Raw genomic sequence first — 17,463 nt, 5'->3', positions numbered from 1 at the left:
ACAACATCGGTGGCGTGGAGAGGGGGAAGGCTTGCAGCTTGGGGCAACTGCCGGTCTCCCATACAACCCTGCCCAGGCCTGCGCCCTGGAAAAACTTTCCAAGGTGCAAAACCGTGGTCTCTCGAGACCGACGGATGCCACCACCAGCACCACTTGGTGTGAGGAGCTGTCTGGAGGGGGGGGGGGGGTAACTGGGGAGAGGGGCATTGGTGGAGGGAGGGTGTTGTTAGAGGAGGCGGGGGAGGGTGGTAGATTTACCGGATAGAGGACTCCTGGCAGAGCAGATGCCGACTGCAGACTAGACCACCCACGGTGTTTAAGGAGAGCTAATCTTCCCCACAGATAGCTGGGCAACTTTTCTCCACGTGCGACGGAGACCATACTGACACACGGAACGACGGTGTGTTACTCTCCCTGGGCAGCAAGGCCGATCACAAAAACCCTCCGACGGGTGATCGGGACGGCTCAGCACATCACTGGGACTCAACGACCGGACCTGGAGACAATCTCCGGCTCTCGACGCTGGCAACGTCATTAAAGACCCATCCCATCCCGGACATGATCGGGAAGAAGATCATCTGGGTCTCTCTTCCCGCCATCACGGACATTTACACCACACGCTGCATCCACAAAGGAAACAGCATTGTGAAGGACCCCACGCACCCCTCACACAAACTCTTCTCCCTCCTGCCGTCTGGGAAAAGGCTCCGAAGCATTCGGGCTCTCACGACCAGACTGTGTAACAGTTTCTTCCCCCAAGCTATCAGACTCCTCAATACCCAGAGCCTGGACTGACACCTTACTGCTCTATCGTCCTGTTTATTATTTATTGTAATGCCTGCACTGTTTTGTGCACTTTATGCAGTCCTGGGTAGGTCTGTAGTCTAGTGTAGCTTTTTCTGTGTTGTTTTTTACGTAGTTCAGTCTAGTTTTTGTACTGTGTCATGTAACACCATGGTCCTGAGAAACGTTGTCTCATTTTTACTGTGTACTGTACCGGCAGTTATGGTCGAAATGACAATAAAAGTGACTTGACTTGACACTGTCTGTTCAATCCCCTGCCATCTGGTCTGAGACGCAGAAACCTCTCTGTGCGAGTGAGAAACAGCTTCTTCCCGGGGGGGGCTGCTGTGCAGCTGAATAATACCACACCCCGGCTTGCCGATGGCCTCGGAGTGTTACGGACTGTCAAAGTCACTCGTTGCGTGTCAGTGTGGGGATGGTTTATTTTAGTGAAGCCGGACCGCGTGCGTCGCAAATATCTGTTCTGCATGGAGCAGCTCCACAATCTTCGACGAAACGACAATTCAAAGGGTCGGAGGTCGCGCTCTCCGCGGATGGACCCAGTTCGAGCGGTCGGTCGCTCTCCTCGATGCCGACGGGAGGATGATTTCCAAATTCTGGGATTTATGTGATTGTTGGTGCGGACTGTAGTTTATATCGCCCTCCATCAGCTTACCGTGTTTTTCCTTCTTGCTGGTTGGGGTCTTGTCTTTGCGGGCGATATTTTAGTTTTTGTGTGAGGGGGGTGGAGGTCGAGGTTTGCGAGTTTTGGGGTTTCTTCTTTTTCGTGAGGCGAGGGCGGGCGTTGGGTTTATTTTTTTTCAATGACCTCTGTGGTTTCCCTGTAGTTCATGACTATCCGGACAAGACGAATCTGAGAGCTGTACTCTGCGTACGGACGTTCTTAATGAAATGACCCTTTGAACCTTTATTCTGTTTTTGAATGAGGCTGTGAGTTAAATATCTTTGTTTCATTTCAAGTTGAACATTTTTATTAAATCTTCATGACTATCCGGAGAAGACGAATCTGAGAGTTGTACTCTGCGTACGTACGTTCTTAATGAAATGACTCTTTGAACCTTTATTCTGTTTTGAATGAGGCTGTGAGTTAAATATCTTGGTTTCATTTCAAGTTGAACATTTTTATTAAATCTTCATGACTATCCGGAGAAGACGAATCTGAGAGTTATATTCTGCATACGTACGTTCTTAATGAAATGACCCTTTGAACCTTTATTCTGTTTTGAATGAGGCTGTGAGTTAAATATCTTTGTTTCATTTCAAGTTGAACATTTTTATTAAATCTTCATGACTATCCAGAGAAGACGAATCTGAGAGTTATATTCTGCGTACGTACGTTCTTAATGAAATGACCCTTTGAACCTTTATTCTGTTTTGAATGAGGCTGTGAGTTAAATATCTTTGTTTCATTTCAAGTTGAACATTTTTATTAGATCTTCGAAATACAGTCTATAAAGTGACGTAGAACCAGTATTAATCATCTGGATACATTCATTAATCTTTTTAAAACAAAGTAGTTCTGTCTGAAGTATTCACAACAATATAGAAATATCAGATAATTATTTATCATAACTTGCAATGAAGGGAGTATTTTTTTAAAAAATGGGTTGAGGGCAAATTTAAACCAGACTGAAAGTCAGTTAATAAATAGTGGTGAACGCGAGCTGGATTTTAACTTTTGAGAGAAGTTTGGATCGGTAGATGGATGGGAGGGGTGTGGTCCCAGTGCAGGTTGATGGGAGCAGGCTGTTTCAATGGATTCGGCATGGACTAGATGGGCCGAAGGGCCTGTTTCTAGGCCGAGCTTCTCTGTGTGAGATGTGTCAAAGACCTGGACCTCTGGGACTTTCCAAAGTTCACAAATGATTCTCCGTTCGCTTCCCACCCACATCCCTGACACTTTTGACTATGAGACAGAGAGCAGAGATACACCATTCAGCCCATCGAGCCTGCTCCGCCATTCCCCCTCTGGCTAAGAAACTTCTCCTCATCCCTGTTCTCAGGCTCCATCTGTGTCCTCTGGTCCTAGACTCCACCACTATAGGAAACATCCTCTCCACATCCACTCTATCTGTGTCCTCTGGTCCTAGACTCCCCCACTACAGTAAACATCCTCTCCACATCCACTCTATCTGTGCCCTCTGGTCCTAGACTCCTCCACTATAGGAAACATCCTCTCCACACCCACTCTATCTGTGCCCTCTGGTCCTAGACTCCCCCACTATAGGAAACATCCTCTCCACATCCACTCTATCTGTGTCCTCTGGTCCTAGACTCCCCCACTATAGGAAACATACTCTCCACATCCACTCTATCTGTGTCCTCTGGTCCTAGACTCCCCCACTATAGGAAACATCCTCTCCACATCCACTCTATCTGTGTCCTCTGGTCCTAGACTTCCCCACTATAGGAAACATCCTCTCCACATCCACTCTATCTGTGTCCTCTGGTCCTAGACTCTCCCACTATAGGAAACATCCTCTCCACATCCACTCTATCTAGGCTTTTAATTATTAGATCGGTCTCAATGAGATTCCCCCTCCCATTCTTCTAAACTCCAGCGAGTACAGGCCCCGAGTCATCAAATGCTCCCCCACGCATTAACCCTTTCATTCCCAGGACCATCCACATGCCCTCCCTCCCCCACCTCTGGGCCCCTCTCCAATGCCAGCGCATCATCCTTTACACGCTTCACGCGCTCTCAATCTCTTCATCCACTTTCACTTCCCTGGTCCTGACCGCTTCACTATCACCAGGGATGTCCAGTTCCCGGACACTTCCGTTCCCCGTCAGGAAGGCTTCTTTCTGGATGAAAAGACCCGACCAGTTCCCCTCCACCGCCCCCTAATCCTCCCCCTCCCATCTGGCGGAACTGATCCTCACCCTCAACAATTTCCCCTTCGTCTCCTCCCACTTCCTCCGACCTCCAAGTTGCAGCCAATGTAACACAGTGCTGCGCGTTCTAACCCTCACCGGTAACGCTCCCCAACTTCCTTCGCTACACCGACGGCCGGACTGGTGGGGCATCCTGCCGCCACACCGAGCTCGTCGACTTGGTCAACTTTGCCTCCAACTTCTACCCTGCCCTCAAGTTCACTCGCCCCACTCCCCTCACCACGCTCTCCCCCCTTTCCCAATCTCTCAGTCTCCACCTCTGTCGACCAACGTCTCCTAATAACCTACCGACCCTCACAGCTAACCGTATAATGATTACAGCACGGAAACAGGCCGTTTCGGCCCCTCTAGTCCGTACCGAATGCTTACTCTCACCTAGTCCCACCGACCTGCACTCAGCCCATAACCCTCCATTCCTTTCCTGTCCGTATACCTATCCAATTTTACTTTAAATGACAATACCGAACCTGCCTCTACCACTTCTACTGGAAGCTCGTTCCACACAGCCACCACTCTCTGAGTAAAGAAGTTCCCCCTCGTGTTACCCCTAAACTTTTGCCCCTGAACTCTCAACTCATGTCCTCGTTTGAATCTCCCCTATTCTCAATGGAAAAAGCCTATCCACGTCAACCCTATCTATCCCCCTCATAATTTTAAATACCTCTATCAAGTCCCCCCTCAATCTTCTACGCTCCAAAGAATAAAGACCTAACTTGTTCAACCTTTCTCTGTAACTTAGCTGCTGAAACCCAGGTAACATTCTAGTAAATCTCCTCTGTACTCTCTCTATTTTGTTGACATTTTTCCTATAATTCGGTGACCAGAACTGTACACAACACTCCAAATTCAGCCTCACCGATGCCTTGTACAATTTTAAGATCACATCCCAACTCCTATACTCAATGCTCTGATTTATAAAGGCCAGCGTACCACAAGCTTTCTTCACCACCCCATCCACATGAGATTCCACCTTCAGGGAACTATGCACCATTATTCCCAGATCACTCTGTTCTACTGCATTCCTCAATATCCTACTATTTAACTCGGTCTATAGACTTCTTCCCGCCCTGTTTCCGGTAAAAATTCCTTCCTCTCTGCCACATCTGTTCTGCAGACGAGGCGTCCCATCCTCAGACGTCTGCCCAGCACAGGGGAGTCTGACGAGCTGCCGTTGGTAGCCGCCTACGCTCCAGTAGGGCTGGCGGGCCTGACGAGAAGAAGAAATGGAAGAACCCTCCGCCCTGGGAGAAGTACCGCACCCTTGCCCGCTACACCTCCTCCCTCAGCACCGTTCAGGGGCTTGTCATGACCACGGGAGGAGAGGGGTCCTGACGGAAGGTCCCGGCTCAGGGACGACCGACTGCTCATCCCCCTCCTTGGAAGCCGCCCGACCCGCCGAGTCCTTCCGGCGTTCCGTCGCCCCGGTTCCGAACGGAAACCGCTCCGGGCACTGCGCACGTCCCCTGGGGCGGGAACGAAGACGTCCCACCCCCCACCGCTGATCCTCAGACACACCTTTTCCTCGGCACCAAGTCCGTCCGAGACGCTGAACAGGTGAAATTCGGGGTGGGAATTGAATCGTCGCCTCCCTGGGCCAGACCCACAGGTAACATTCCCGCTGATTTTATTTCCCCTCCTCCCCCCCGGAACGAACATCTGCACTCTAGGCAGGAGGGTTTCCTTCTTTCAAAAAAAATACAACGCAGCCCGAAATCTGCGCGGCTCTCGGATAAGATATTATATACAGGAAAGTTCCAGCGGCGCGGCAACGGAAGCTGCGTGCGCAGGGGCGTTTCGGTCAGGGCGCGGCGGCGAGGCTCGGAGGGAGCTGGCGCTGCCCGTCGGCCCCGTCGCCTCCTCGGGGCCTCAGGAGGGTCTCGTTCACCAGATTGATGATGGGCTGGGCCGTGTTCTCGTGCTCCGACTCCGCAAACACGTGACACACGTTCTCCGACGCGCTGCCCTGCTTTTGGGCCACGAACGCGAAGATCCTGAGAGTTAAAAAAAAACAAAACGATCTCATTTCCGCCCGAGGTGCCAACGTGGGCGACGGAGAAATACGCGTGGGGAGGGAGGTGGCGGTGGCCTGCTGGTGGGGGGGAGGGGGTGTGGCAGTAGGGAGATGGAGTCGAGATGGGGGAAGCAGAAGGAAAGGTGGAAGGGCGGGCAGAAGAGAGATAGACGGGGAAGATGGAGGAGGTGGAGGAGGGAGGAGATGGAAGGGAGATGGGGTGGAGGGGACAGATGGGGGTAGAAAGGGACAGGGGAGAGAGAGGGGGAGAGGGGAGAGAGAGGGGGAGAGGGGAGAGAGTGGGGACTGGGGAGAGGGGGGGGACGGGGAGAGAGAGGGGGAGAGAGAGACGGGGAGAGAGGGGGAACTGGGAGAGAGGGTGAGGGGGAAGTGGGGAGAGAGAGATGGGGGAGAGAGACGGGGAGAGAGGGGGAACTGGGAGAGAGGGTGAGGGGGGGGACGGGGAGAGCAAGGACGGGGGAGAGAGACGGGGAGAGAGAGAGACTGGGAGAGAGACGGGGAGGGAGAGACAGGAAGGGAGAGACGGGGAGAGAGAGACGACGAGAGAGGGGGAACTGGGAGAGAGAGACGGGGAGAGACAGAGACAGGGAGAGAGGGGGATCTGGGAGAGAATTTGAGGGGGGGACGGGGTGAGGGGGAACGGAGAAGCAGGGGGGACAGGGAAGCAGTGGGAGACTGGGGCGAGAGATGGGGGGGACAGGGAGAGAATGAGACAGGGAGAGAGAGACGGGGAGAGAGAGACGGGGAGAGAGAGATGGGGAGAGAGAGACGGGGAGAGAGAGAGATGGGGAGAGAGAGAAGGGGGAGAGAGACGGGGGAGAGAGAGATGGGGAGAGAGAGACGGGGAGAGAGAGAAGGGGAGAGAGAGACGGGGAGAGAGAGACGGGGAGAGAGAGAGAGAGACGGGGAGAGGGGGGAACTGGGAGAGAGGGTGAGGGGACGGGGAGAGAGACGGGGATAGGGAGAGAGAATGTGTGAATGTGGGAGTTGAGGCGAGACGATGGGTATACAGGGGTTTGGGAGAGATGAAGTTGAGGTGAAGTGATGGGTCCAGGGGAATTGGAATTGGGGGATAGTTGAAGTGGGAGTTCGGGGGAGGCGACGGGAACAGGTGAGTTGGGGGGGGGGGCGTGGATACTGCGGGGGAATTACGGGAACATCCGCTCCCACTACGAACAGGTCCTCACCTTGACGGCTCGTTGTCCTTCCGCCACCTGGAACAAGAAGGAAGGAGTCACATTGACATCGCCTGCACCCCACACCCCCGCTCAGCTCTCCCCCCCGCAGCCTCGATGAGACGGCCAGGTCCCCCGTCACAGGGCAGAGCGCGGCCGCACACGGAGCTGGGGCTGGGTCTAATCACTCTCCGTCTGGACCTGACCAGGCTGCAGTGGCCTGACTAGTAAATCAGTCCCACTACTGGGGAAGTCCAGGACATAGCAAATATTGAAAGGCCTGGATAGAGTGGATGTGGAGAGGATGTTTCCTATCGTGGGGGAGTCTAGGACCAGAGGACACAGATAGAGTGGATGTGGAGAGGATGTTTCCTATCGTGGGGGAGTCTAGGACGAGAGGACACAGATAGAGTGGATGTGGAGAGGATGTTTCCTATCGTGGGGGAGTCTAGGACCAGAGGTCACAGATAGAGTGGATGTGGAGAGGATGTTTCCTATCGTGGGGGAGTCTAGGACCAGAGGACACAGATAGAGTGGATGTGGAGAGGATGTTTCCTATAGTGGGGGAGTCTAGGACCAGAGGACACAGATAGACTGGATGTGGAGAGGATGTTTCCTATAGTGGGGGAGTCTCGGACCAGAGGACACAGATAGAGTGGATGTGGAGAGGATGTTTCCTATAGTGGGGGAGTCTAAAACCAGAGGACACAGATAGAGTGGATGTGGAGAGGATGTTTCCTATAGTGGGGGAGTCTAGGACCAGAGGACACAGATAGAGTGGATGTGGAGAGGATGTTTCCTATAGTGGGGGAGTCTAGGACCAGAGGACACAGACAGAGTGGGTGTGGAGAGGATGTTTCCTATAGTGGGGGAGTCTAGGACCAGAGGACACAGATAGAGTGGATGTGGAGAGGATGTTTCCTATAGTCGGGGAGTCTAGGACCAGAGGACACAGATAGAGTGGATGTGGAGAGGATGTTTCCTATAGTCGGGGAGTCTAGGACCAGAGGACACAGATAGAGTGGATGTGGAGAGGATGTTTCCTATAGTGGGGGAGTCTAGGACCAGAGGACACAGATAGAGTGGATGTGGAGAGGATGTTTCCTATAGTGGGGGAGTCTAGGACCAGAGGACACAGATAGAGTGGATGTGGAGAGGATGTTTCCTATAGTGGGAGAGTCTAGGACCAGAGGACACAGATAGAGTGGATGTGGAGAGGATGTTTCCTATAGTCGGGGAGTCTAGGACCAGAGGACACAGATAGAGTGGATGTGGAGAGGATGTTTCCTATAGTGGGGGAGTCTAAAACCAGAGGACACAGACAGAGTGGATGTGGAGAGGATGTTTCCTATAGTGGGGGAGTCTAGGACCAGAGGACACAGATAGAGTGGATGTGGAGAGGATGTTTCCTATAGTGGGGGAGTCTAGGACCAGAGGACACAGACAGAGTGGGTGTGGAGAGGATGTTTCCTATAGTGGGGGAGTCTAGGACCAGAGGACACAGATAGAGTGGATGCGGAGAGGATGTTTCCTATCGTGGGGGAGTCTAGGACCAGAGGACACATATAGAGTGGATGTTGAGAGGATGGTTCCTATAGTGGGGGAGTCTAAGACCAGAGGACACAGATAGAGTGGATGTGGAGAGGATGTTTCCTATAGTGGGGGAGTCTAGGACCAGAGGACACAGACAGAGTGGGTGTGGAGAGGATGTTTCCTATAGTGGGGGAGTCTAGGACCAGAGGACACAGATAGAGTGGATGTGGAAAGGATGTTTCCTATAGTGGGGGAGTCCAGGACCAGAGGACACAGATAGACTGGATGTGGAGAGGATATTTCCTATAGTGGGGGAGTCTAGGACCAGAGGACACAGATAGAGTGGATGTGGAGAGGATGTTTCCTATAGTGGGGGAGTCTCGGACCAGAGGACACATATAGAGTGGATGTTGAGAGGATGGTTCCTATAGTGGGGGAGTCTAAGACCAGAGGACACAGATAGAGTGGATGTGGAGAGGATGTTTCCTATAGTGGGGGAGTCTAAAACCAGAGGACACAGATAGAGTGGATGTGGAGAGGATGTTTCCTATAGTGGGGGAGTCTAGGACCAGAGGACACAGATAGAGTGGATGTGGAGAGGATGTTTCCTATAGTGGGGGAGTCTAGGACCAGAGGACACAGATAGAGTGGATGTGGAGAGGATGTTTCCTATAGTGGGGGAGTCTAGGACCAGAGGACACAGATAGAGTGGATGTGGAGAGGATGTTTCCTATAGTGGGGGAGTCTAGGACCAGAGGACACAGATAGAGTGGATGTGGAGAGGATGTTTCCTATAGTGGGGGAGTCTAGGACCAGAGGGACACAGATAGAGTGGATGTGGAGAGGATGTTTCCTATAGTGGGGGAGTCCAGGACCAGAGGACACAGATAGAGTGGATGTGGAGAGGATGTTTCCCATAGTGGGGGAGTCCAGGACCAGAGGACACAGATAGAGTGGATGTGGAGAGGATGTTTCCTATAGTCGGGGAGTCTAGGACCAGAGGACACAGATAGAGTGGATGTCGAGAGGATGTTTCCTATAGTCGGGGAGTCTAGGACCAGAGGACACAGATAGAGTGGATGTGGAGAGGATGTTTCCTATAGTGGGGGAGTCTAGGACCAGAGGACACAGATAGAGTGGATGTGGAGAGGATGTTTCCTATAGTGGGGGAGTCTAGGACCAGAGGACACAGATAGAGTGGATGTGGAGAGGATGTTTCCTATAGTGGGAGAGTCTAGGACCAGAGGACACAGATAGAGTGGATGTGGAGAGGATGTTTCCTATAGTCGGGAGTCTAGGACCAGAGGACACAGATAGAGTGGATGTGGAGAGGATGTTTCCTATAGTGGGGGAGTCTAAAACCAGAGGACACAGACAGAGTGGATGTGGAGAGGATGTTTCCTATAGTGGGGGAGTCTAGGACCAGAGGACACAGATAGAGTGGATGTGGAGAGGATGTTTCCTATAGTGGGGGAGTCTAGGACCAGAGGACACAGACAGAGTGGGTGTGGAGAGGATGTTTCCTATAGTGGGGGAGTCTAGGACCAGAGGACACAGATAGAGTGGATGCGGAGAGGATGTTTCCTATCGTGGGGGAGTCTAGGACCAGAGGACACATATAGAGTGGATGTTGAGAGGATGGTTCCTATAGTGGGGGAGTCTAAGACCAGAGGACACAGATAGAGTGGATGTGGAGAGGATGTTTCCTATAGTGGGGGAGTCTAGGACCAGAGGACACAGACAGAGTGGGTGTGGAGAGGATGTTTCCTATAGTGGGGGAGTCTAGGACCAGAGGACACAGATAGAGTGGATGTGGAGAGGATGTTTCCTATAGTGGGGGAGTCTAGGACCAGAGGACACAGATAGAGTGGATGTGGAGAGGATGTTTCCTATAGTGGGAGAGTCTAGGACCAGAGGACACAGATAGAGTGGATGTGGAGAGGATGTTTCCTATAGTCGGGGAGTCTAGGACCAGAGGACACAGATAGAGTGGATGTGGAGAGGATGTTTCCTATAGTGGGGGAGTCTAAAACCAGAGGACACAGACAGAGTGGATGTGGAGAGGATGTTTCCTATAGTGGGGGAGTCTAGGACCAGAGGACACAGATAGAGTGGATGTGGAGAGGATGTTTCCTATAGTGGGGGAGTCTAGGACCAGAGGACACAGACAGAGTGGGTGTGGAGAGGATGTTTCCTATAGTGGGGGAGTCTAGGACCAGAGGACACAGATAGAGTGGATGCGGAGAGGATGTTTCCTATCGTGGGGGAGTCTAGGACCAGAGGACACATATAGAGTGGATGTTGAGAGGATGGTTCCTATAGTGGGGGAGTCTAAGACCAGAGGGCACAGATAGAGTGGATGTGGAGAGGATGTTTCCTATAGTGGGGGAGTCTAGGACCAGAGGACACAGACAGAGTGGGTGTGGAGAGGATGTTTCCTATAGTGGGGGAGTCTAGGACCAGAGGACACAGATAGAGTGGATGTGGAAAGGATGTTTCCTATAGTGGGGGAGTCCAGGACCAGAGGACACAGATAGACTGGATGTGGAGAGGATATTTCCTATAGTGGGGGAGTCTAGGACCAGAGGACACAGATAGAGTGGATGTGGAGAGGATGTTTCCTATAGTGGGGGAGTCTCGGACCAGAGGACACATATAGAGTGGATGTTGAGAGGATGGTTCCTATAGTGGGGGAGTCTAAGACCAGAGGACACAGATAGAGTGGATGTGGAGAGGATGTTTCCTATAGTGGGGGAGTCTAAAACCAGAGGACACAGATAGAGTGGATGTGGAGAGGATGTTTCCTATAGGGGGAGTCTAGGCCCAGGACCAGATAGAGTGGATGTGGAGAGGATGTTTCCTACTCGTGGGGGAGGTCTAGGACCAGAGGACACAGTAGAGTGGATGTGGAGAGGATGTTTCCTATAGTGGGGGAGTCTAGGGACCAGAGGGACACAGATAGAGTGGATGTGGAGAGGATGTTTCCTATAGTGGGGGGAGTCTAGGACCAGAGGACACAGATAGAGTGGATGTGGAGAGGATGTTTCCTAGTGGGGGAGTGCTAGGACCAGAGGACACAGATAGAGTGGATGTGGGAGAGGGCTGTTCCTATAGTGGGGGAGTCTAGGACCAGAGAGCACAGATAGAGTGGCAGTGGGAGAGGGATGTTTCCTAGTGGGGGAGTCTAGGACCAGAGAGCACAGATGAGTGGATGGGAGAGGATGTTTCCTATAGTGGGGGGAGTCTAGGACCAGAGGACACAGATAGAGTGGATGTGGAGAGGATGTTTCCTATAGTGGGGGAGTCTAGGACCAGAGGACACAGATAGAGTGGATGTGGAGAGGATGTTTCCTATAGTGGGGGAGTCTCGGACCAGAGGACCACAGATAGAGTGGATGTGGAGAGGATGTTTCCTATAGTGGGGGGAGTCTAGGACCAGAGGACACAGATAGAGTGGATGTGGAGAGGATGATTCCTATAGTGGGGAGTCCAGGACCAGAGGACACAGATAGAGTGGATGTGGAGAGGATGTTTCCTATGTGGGGGAGTCTAGGACCAGAGGACACAGATTAGAGTGGAGGTGGAGAGGATGTTTCCTAAGTGGGGAGTCCAGGACCAGAGGACACAGATAGAGTGGATGTGGAGAGGATGTTTCCCATAGTGGGGGGAGTCCAGGACCAGAGGACACAGATAGAGTGGATGTGGAGAGGATGTTTCCCATAGTGGGGGAGTCCAGGACCAGAGGAGCACAGATAGAGTGGATGTGGAGAGGATGTTTCCCATGAGGGGGAGTCCAGGACCAGAGGACACAGATAGAGTGGATGTGGAGAGGATGTTTCCCATAGTGTGGGGGAGTCCAGGACCAGAGGGCACAGATAGAGTGGATGTGGAGAGGATGTTTCCCATAGTGGGGGAGTCCAGGACCAGAGGGCACAGATAGAGTGGGATGTGGAGAGGATGTTTCCCATAGTGGAGGGAGTCCAGGACCAGAGGGCACAGATAGAGTGGATGTGGAGAGGATGTGTTCCCATAGTGGGGAGTCCAGGACCGAGGACACAGATAGAGTGGATGTGGAGAGGATGATTTCCCATAGTGGGGGAGTCAGGACCAGAGGGCACAGATAGAGTGGATGTGGAGGAGGATGTTTCCCATAGTGGGGGAGTCTAGGACCAGAGGACCCAGATAGAGTGGATGTGGAGAGGAGGTTTCCCATAGTGGGGGAGTCTAGGACCAGAGGACACAGATAGAGTGGATGTGGAGAGGAGGTTTTCCCATAGTGGGGGAGTCTAGGACCAGAGGACACAGATAGAGTGGATGTGGAGAGGAGGTTTCCTATAGTGGGGGAGTCTAGGACGGAGGACCAGAGTAGGGGTGGAGTGGGAGGAGGGTGTCCTATAGTGGGGAGTCTAGGACAGAGGCACAGATAGAGTGGATGTTGGAGAGGATGTTTCCTATAGTGGGGGAGTCTAGGACCAGAGAGCACAGATAGAGTGATGTGGAGAGGATGTTTCCTATAGTGGGGGAGCCTAGGACCAGAGGACACAGATAGAGTGGATGCTCGCCAAGGATCTCTGTCCCGGGGCCGTTAGAAGTGGCCAGACCCAAACCCTCCCCATCGCCTCCTTTCGCAGCCGAGCTGCGGGTGGGATCGCCCATGGCAGAGTTATACTGATGGGATGGGAGGCAGGTTTCTTCCAATGTACCCCAGCACCCGTGACAGTATTAAACCCATTTCCCAATCAGGGCTCCGCGGACCACCTTGCTTAATGGCCTTGGGGTCCATTAGAGGCTGGAGAAAGGGGCCGGGAGCCCCTGCTGCCAGTTTGGAAGGCGGGGGTGGCTCCTGAGGGGACCCTCCGTCCGGCCCCCACCCCGCCGCGCGTCGCTGCAGTATCTCATAGACCGCCCGTTACCGCCGCTGCAGAGGGTCCAGGCCGCAGTGTTTGATGGAGCTGGCTTGATAGTGGCGTCTGAAGAACAGCCTGCGGAGGAAGAGGAGGGGAAGGCTCAGTCTCCACGCGTGGGAACGCAGGCCGCTGGGGCGCGGCGCAGGCCCTTCGGCCCTTGCATCCTGCTGGCCCCCTTTAACCTTGCTCCGAGGTCAACCAAAGCGGGTGGAGGGGCAGGGATAGGTCTCCACCGAAGGAGGTGAGGGGCGCCCCTTTCCCTCCACCGGCCTGCAGGTCACCCTTGGGTCACCTGCGTACGCGTCCCCCCCACCCCCTCCCCCCCGATCAGGGACACGTGAAGAGCGGCCGTTGCAAGTTCTGCGACCAGCAACGGAGGACAGACCATCTCTGCCGAGTGTTGATAATGACTGGGGGGTGGGGGGGTGGGGGGTCACCCGTCTTGTAGACACTGCCCCAGAAGAAGGCGATGGCAAACCGCTCCTACAGAAAAATGGCCAAGAACAATCACAGTCAAGGGAAGACCCGTGATCGTCGACGCCATACGACAAGGCGTATAACCTTCTGATCCTCACTGACCCCCCAGATCCCTCTGATCCTCACTCAGACCCCCCAGATCCCTCCGATCCTCACTCAAACCCCCAGATCCCTCTGATCCTCACTGACCCCCAGATCCCTCTGATCCTCACTCAGACCCCCAGCTCCTCTGATCCTCACTCGGACCCCCAGATCCCTCTGATCCTCACTCGACCCCCATATCCCTCTGATCCTCACTGACCCCCAGATCCCTCTGATCCTCACTGTCCCGGATCCTCTGATCCTCACTCGGACCCCCGGATCCCTCTGATCCTCACTCGGACCCCCGGATCCCTCTGATCCTCACTCGGACCCCCCAGATCCCTCTGATCCTCACTCGGACCCCCAGATCCCTCTGATCCTCACTCGGACCCCGGATCCCTCTGATCCTCACTGACCCCCGGATCCTCTGATCCTCACTCAGACCCCCGGATCCCTCTGATCCTCACTCGGACCCCCGGATCCCTCTGATCCTCACTGACCCCCAGATCCCTCTGATCCTCACTCAGACCCCCAGATCCCTCTGATTCCTCACTCAGACCCCCAGATCCCTCTGATCCTCACTGACCCCCAGATCTCTCTGATCCTCACTGACCCCCAGATCTCTCTGATCCTCACTCAGACCCCCAGATCCCTCTGATCCTCACTCAGACCCCCCAGATCCCTCTGATCCCTCACTCGGACCCCCAGATCCCTCTGATCCTCACTCGGACCCCCGGATCCCTCTGATCCTCACTCGGACCCCCGGATCCCTCTGATCCTCACTCGGACCCCCGGATCCCTCTGATCCTCACTGACCCCCGGATCCCTCTGATCCTCACTCCAGACCCCCAGATCCCTCTGATCCTCACTCAGACCCCCAGATCCCTCTGATCCTCACTCAGACCCCCAGATCCCTCTGATCCTCACTGACCCCCGGATCCCTCTGATCCTCACTCGGACCCCCGGATCCCTCTGATCCTCACAGACCCCCAGATCCCTCTGATCCTCACTCAGACCCCCGATCCCTCTGATCCTCACTCAGACCCCCGGATCCCTCTGATCCTCACTCGGACCCCCAGATCCCTCTGATCCTCACTCGACCCCCAGATCCCTCTGATCCTCATCAGACCCCCAGATCCCTCTGATCCTCACTGACCCCCAGATCCCTCTGATCCTCACTGACCCCCCGATCCCTCTGATCCTCCTGACCCCGGATCCCTCTGATCCTCACTGACCCCCGGATCCCTCTGATCCTCACTGACCCCCAGATCCCTCTGATCCTCACTCAGACCCCCAGATCCCTCTGATCCTCACTCAGACCCCCGGATCCCTCTGATCCTCACTCAGCCCCCCAGATCCCTCTGATCCTCACTCAGACCCCAGATCCCTCTGATCCTCACTCAGACCCCCGGATCCCTCTGATCCTCACTCAGACCCCCGGATCCCTCTGATCCTCACTCAGACCCCCAGATCCCTCTGATCCTCACTGACCCCCAGATCCCTCTGATCCTCACTCGGACCCCCGGATCCCTCTGATCCTCACTCGGACCCCCGGATCCCTCTGATCATCACTCGGACCCCCGGATCCCTCTGATCCTCACTCGGACACCCGGATCCCTCTGATCCTCACTCGGACCCCCGGATCCCTCTGATCCTCACTCGGACCCCCAGATCCCTCTGATCCTCACTGACCCCCGGATCCCTCTGATCCTCACTCAGACCCCCAGATCCCTCTGATCCTCACTCAGACCCCCCAGCTCCCTCTGATCCTCACTGACCCCCAGATCCCTCTGATCCTCACTCGGACCCCCCGGATCCCTCTGATCCTCACTGACCCCCGGATCCCTCTGATCCTCACTGACCCCCGGATCCCTCTGATCCTCACTCGGACCCCCGGATCCCTCTGATCCTCACTGACCCCCAGATCCCTCTGATCCTCACTCAGACCCCCCAGATCCCTGTGATCCTCACTCAGACCCCAGATCCCTCTGATCCTCACTCGGACCCCCAGATCCCTCTGATCCTCACTCGGACACCCAGATCCCTCTGATCCTCACTCAGACCCCCCAGATCCCTCTGATCCTCACTGACCCCCAGATCCCTCTGATCCTCACTCAGACCCCCGGATCACTCTGATCCTCACTCAGACCCCCGGATCCCTCTGATCCTCACTGACCCCCAGATCCCTCTGATCCCTCACTGACCCCCAGATCCCTCTGATCCTCACTCAGACCCCCAGATCCCTCTGATCCTCACTCAGACCCCCGGATCCCTCTGATCCTCACTCAGACCCCCAGATCCCTCTGATCCTCACTCAGACCCCCAGATCCCTCTGATCCTCACTCAGACCCCCAGATCCCTCTGATCCTCACTGACCCCCAGATCCCTCTGATCCTCACTGACCCCCAGATCCCTCTGATCCTCACTCAGACCCCCAGATCCCTCTGATCCTCACTCAGACCCCCGGATCCCTCTGATCCTCACTCAGACCCCCCGATCCCTCTGATCCTCACTCAGACCCCCAGATCCCTCTGATCCTCACTCAGACCCCCAGATCCCTCTGATCCTCACTGACCCCCAGATCCCTCTGATCCTCACTGACCCCCAGATCCCTCTGATCCTCACTCAGACCCCCAGATCCCTCTGATCCTCACTGACCCCCGGATCCCTCTGATCCTCACTCAGACCCCCAGATCCCTCTGATCCTCCACTCAGACCCCCAGATCCCTCTGATCCTCACTCAGACCCCCAGATCCCTCTGATCCTCACTGACCCCCCAGATCCCTCTGATCCTCACTCGGACCCCCGGATCCCTCTGATCCTCACTGACCCCCCGGATCCCTCTGATCCTCACTGACCCCCGGATCCCTCTGATCCTCACTCGGACCCCCGGATCCCTCTGATCCTCACTGACCCCCAGATCCCTCTGATCCTCACTCAGACCCCCAGATCCCTCTGATCCTCACTCAGACCCCCGGATCCCTCTGATCCTCACTCGGACCCCCCAGATCCCTCTGATCCTCACTCGGACACCCAGATCCCTCTGATCCTCACTCAGACCCCCAGATCCGTCTGATCCTCACTGACCCCCAGATCCCTCTGATCCTCACTCAGACCCCCGGATCACTCTGATCCTCACTCAGACCCCCGGATCCCTCTGATCCTCACTGACCCCCAGATCCCTCTGATCCTCACTGACCCCCAGATCCCTCTGATCCTCACTCAGACCCCCCAGATCCCTCTGATCCTCACTCAGACCCCCGGATCCCTCTGATCCTCACTCAGACCCCCAGATCCCTCTGATCCTCACTCAGACCCCCAGATCCCTCTGATCCTCACTGACCCCCAGATCCCTCTGATCCTCACTGACCCCCAGATCCCTCTGATCCTCACTGACCCCCAGATCCCTCTGATCCTCACTCAGACCCCCAGATCCCTCTGATCCTCACTCAGACCCCCGGATCCCTCTGATCCTCACTCAGACCCCCAGATCCCTCTGATCCTCACTCAGACCCCCAGATCCCTCTGATCCTCACTCAGACCCCCAGATCCCTCTGAT

The 17,463-nt window shown here is 54.7% G+C and overlaps 1 protein-coding gene across 1 annotated transcript in view; it reads right to left on the bottom strand.

The window, feature by feature from the left end:
• Positions 1-2,245: 2,245 nt before the first annotated feature.
• The window catches only part of LOC140741525 (uncharacterized), a 29,619-nt gene continuing 14,401 nt past the window's right edge, over positions 2,246-17,463 (bottom strand). Inside the window, exons 8-10 of the mRNA XM_073071819.1 lie at positions 13,353-13,421; positions 6,919-6,945; positions 2,246-5,690 (exon numbers count right to left, since the gene is read on the bottom strand). Of these exons, the coding sequence (XP_072927920.1) occupies positions 5,205-5,690; positions 6,919-6,945; positions 13,353-13,421 (582 nt within the window). The 3' untranslated portion in view covers positions 2,246-5,204. The remainder of the gene's footprint in view (positions 5,691-6,918; positions 6,946-13,352; positions 13,422-17,463) is intronic.

This window comes from Hemitrygon akajei, chromosome 18, assembly GCF_048418815.1.
Source record: "Hemitrygon akajei chromosome 18, sHemAka1.3, whole genome shotgun sequence".
Taxonomy (NCBI): domain Eukaryota; kingdom Metazoa; phylum Chordata; class Chondrichthyes; order Myliobatiformes; family Dasyatidae; genus Hemitrygon; species Hemitrygon akajei.
Note: the sequence above shows the minus strand (reverse complement) of the source record. Positions and strands in the feature narration are given on the sequence as shown.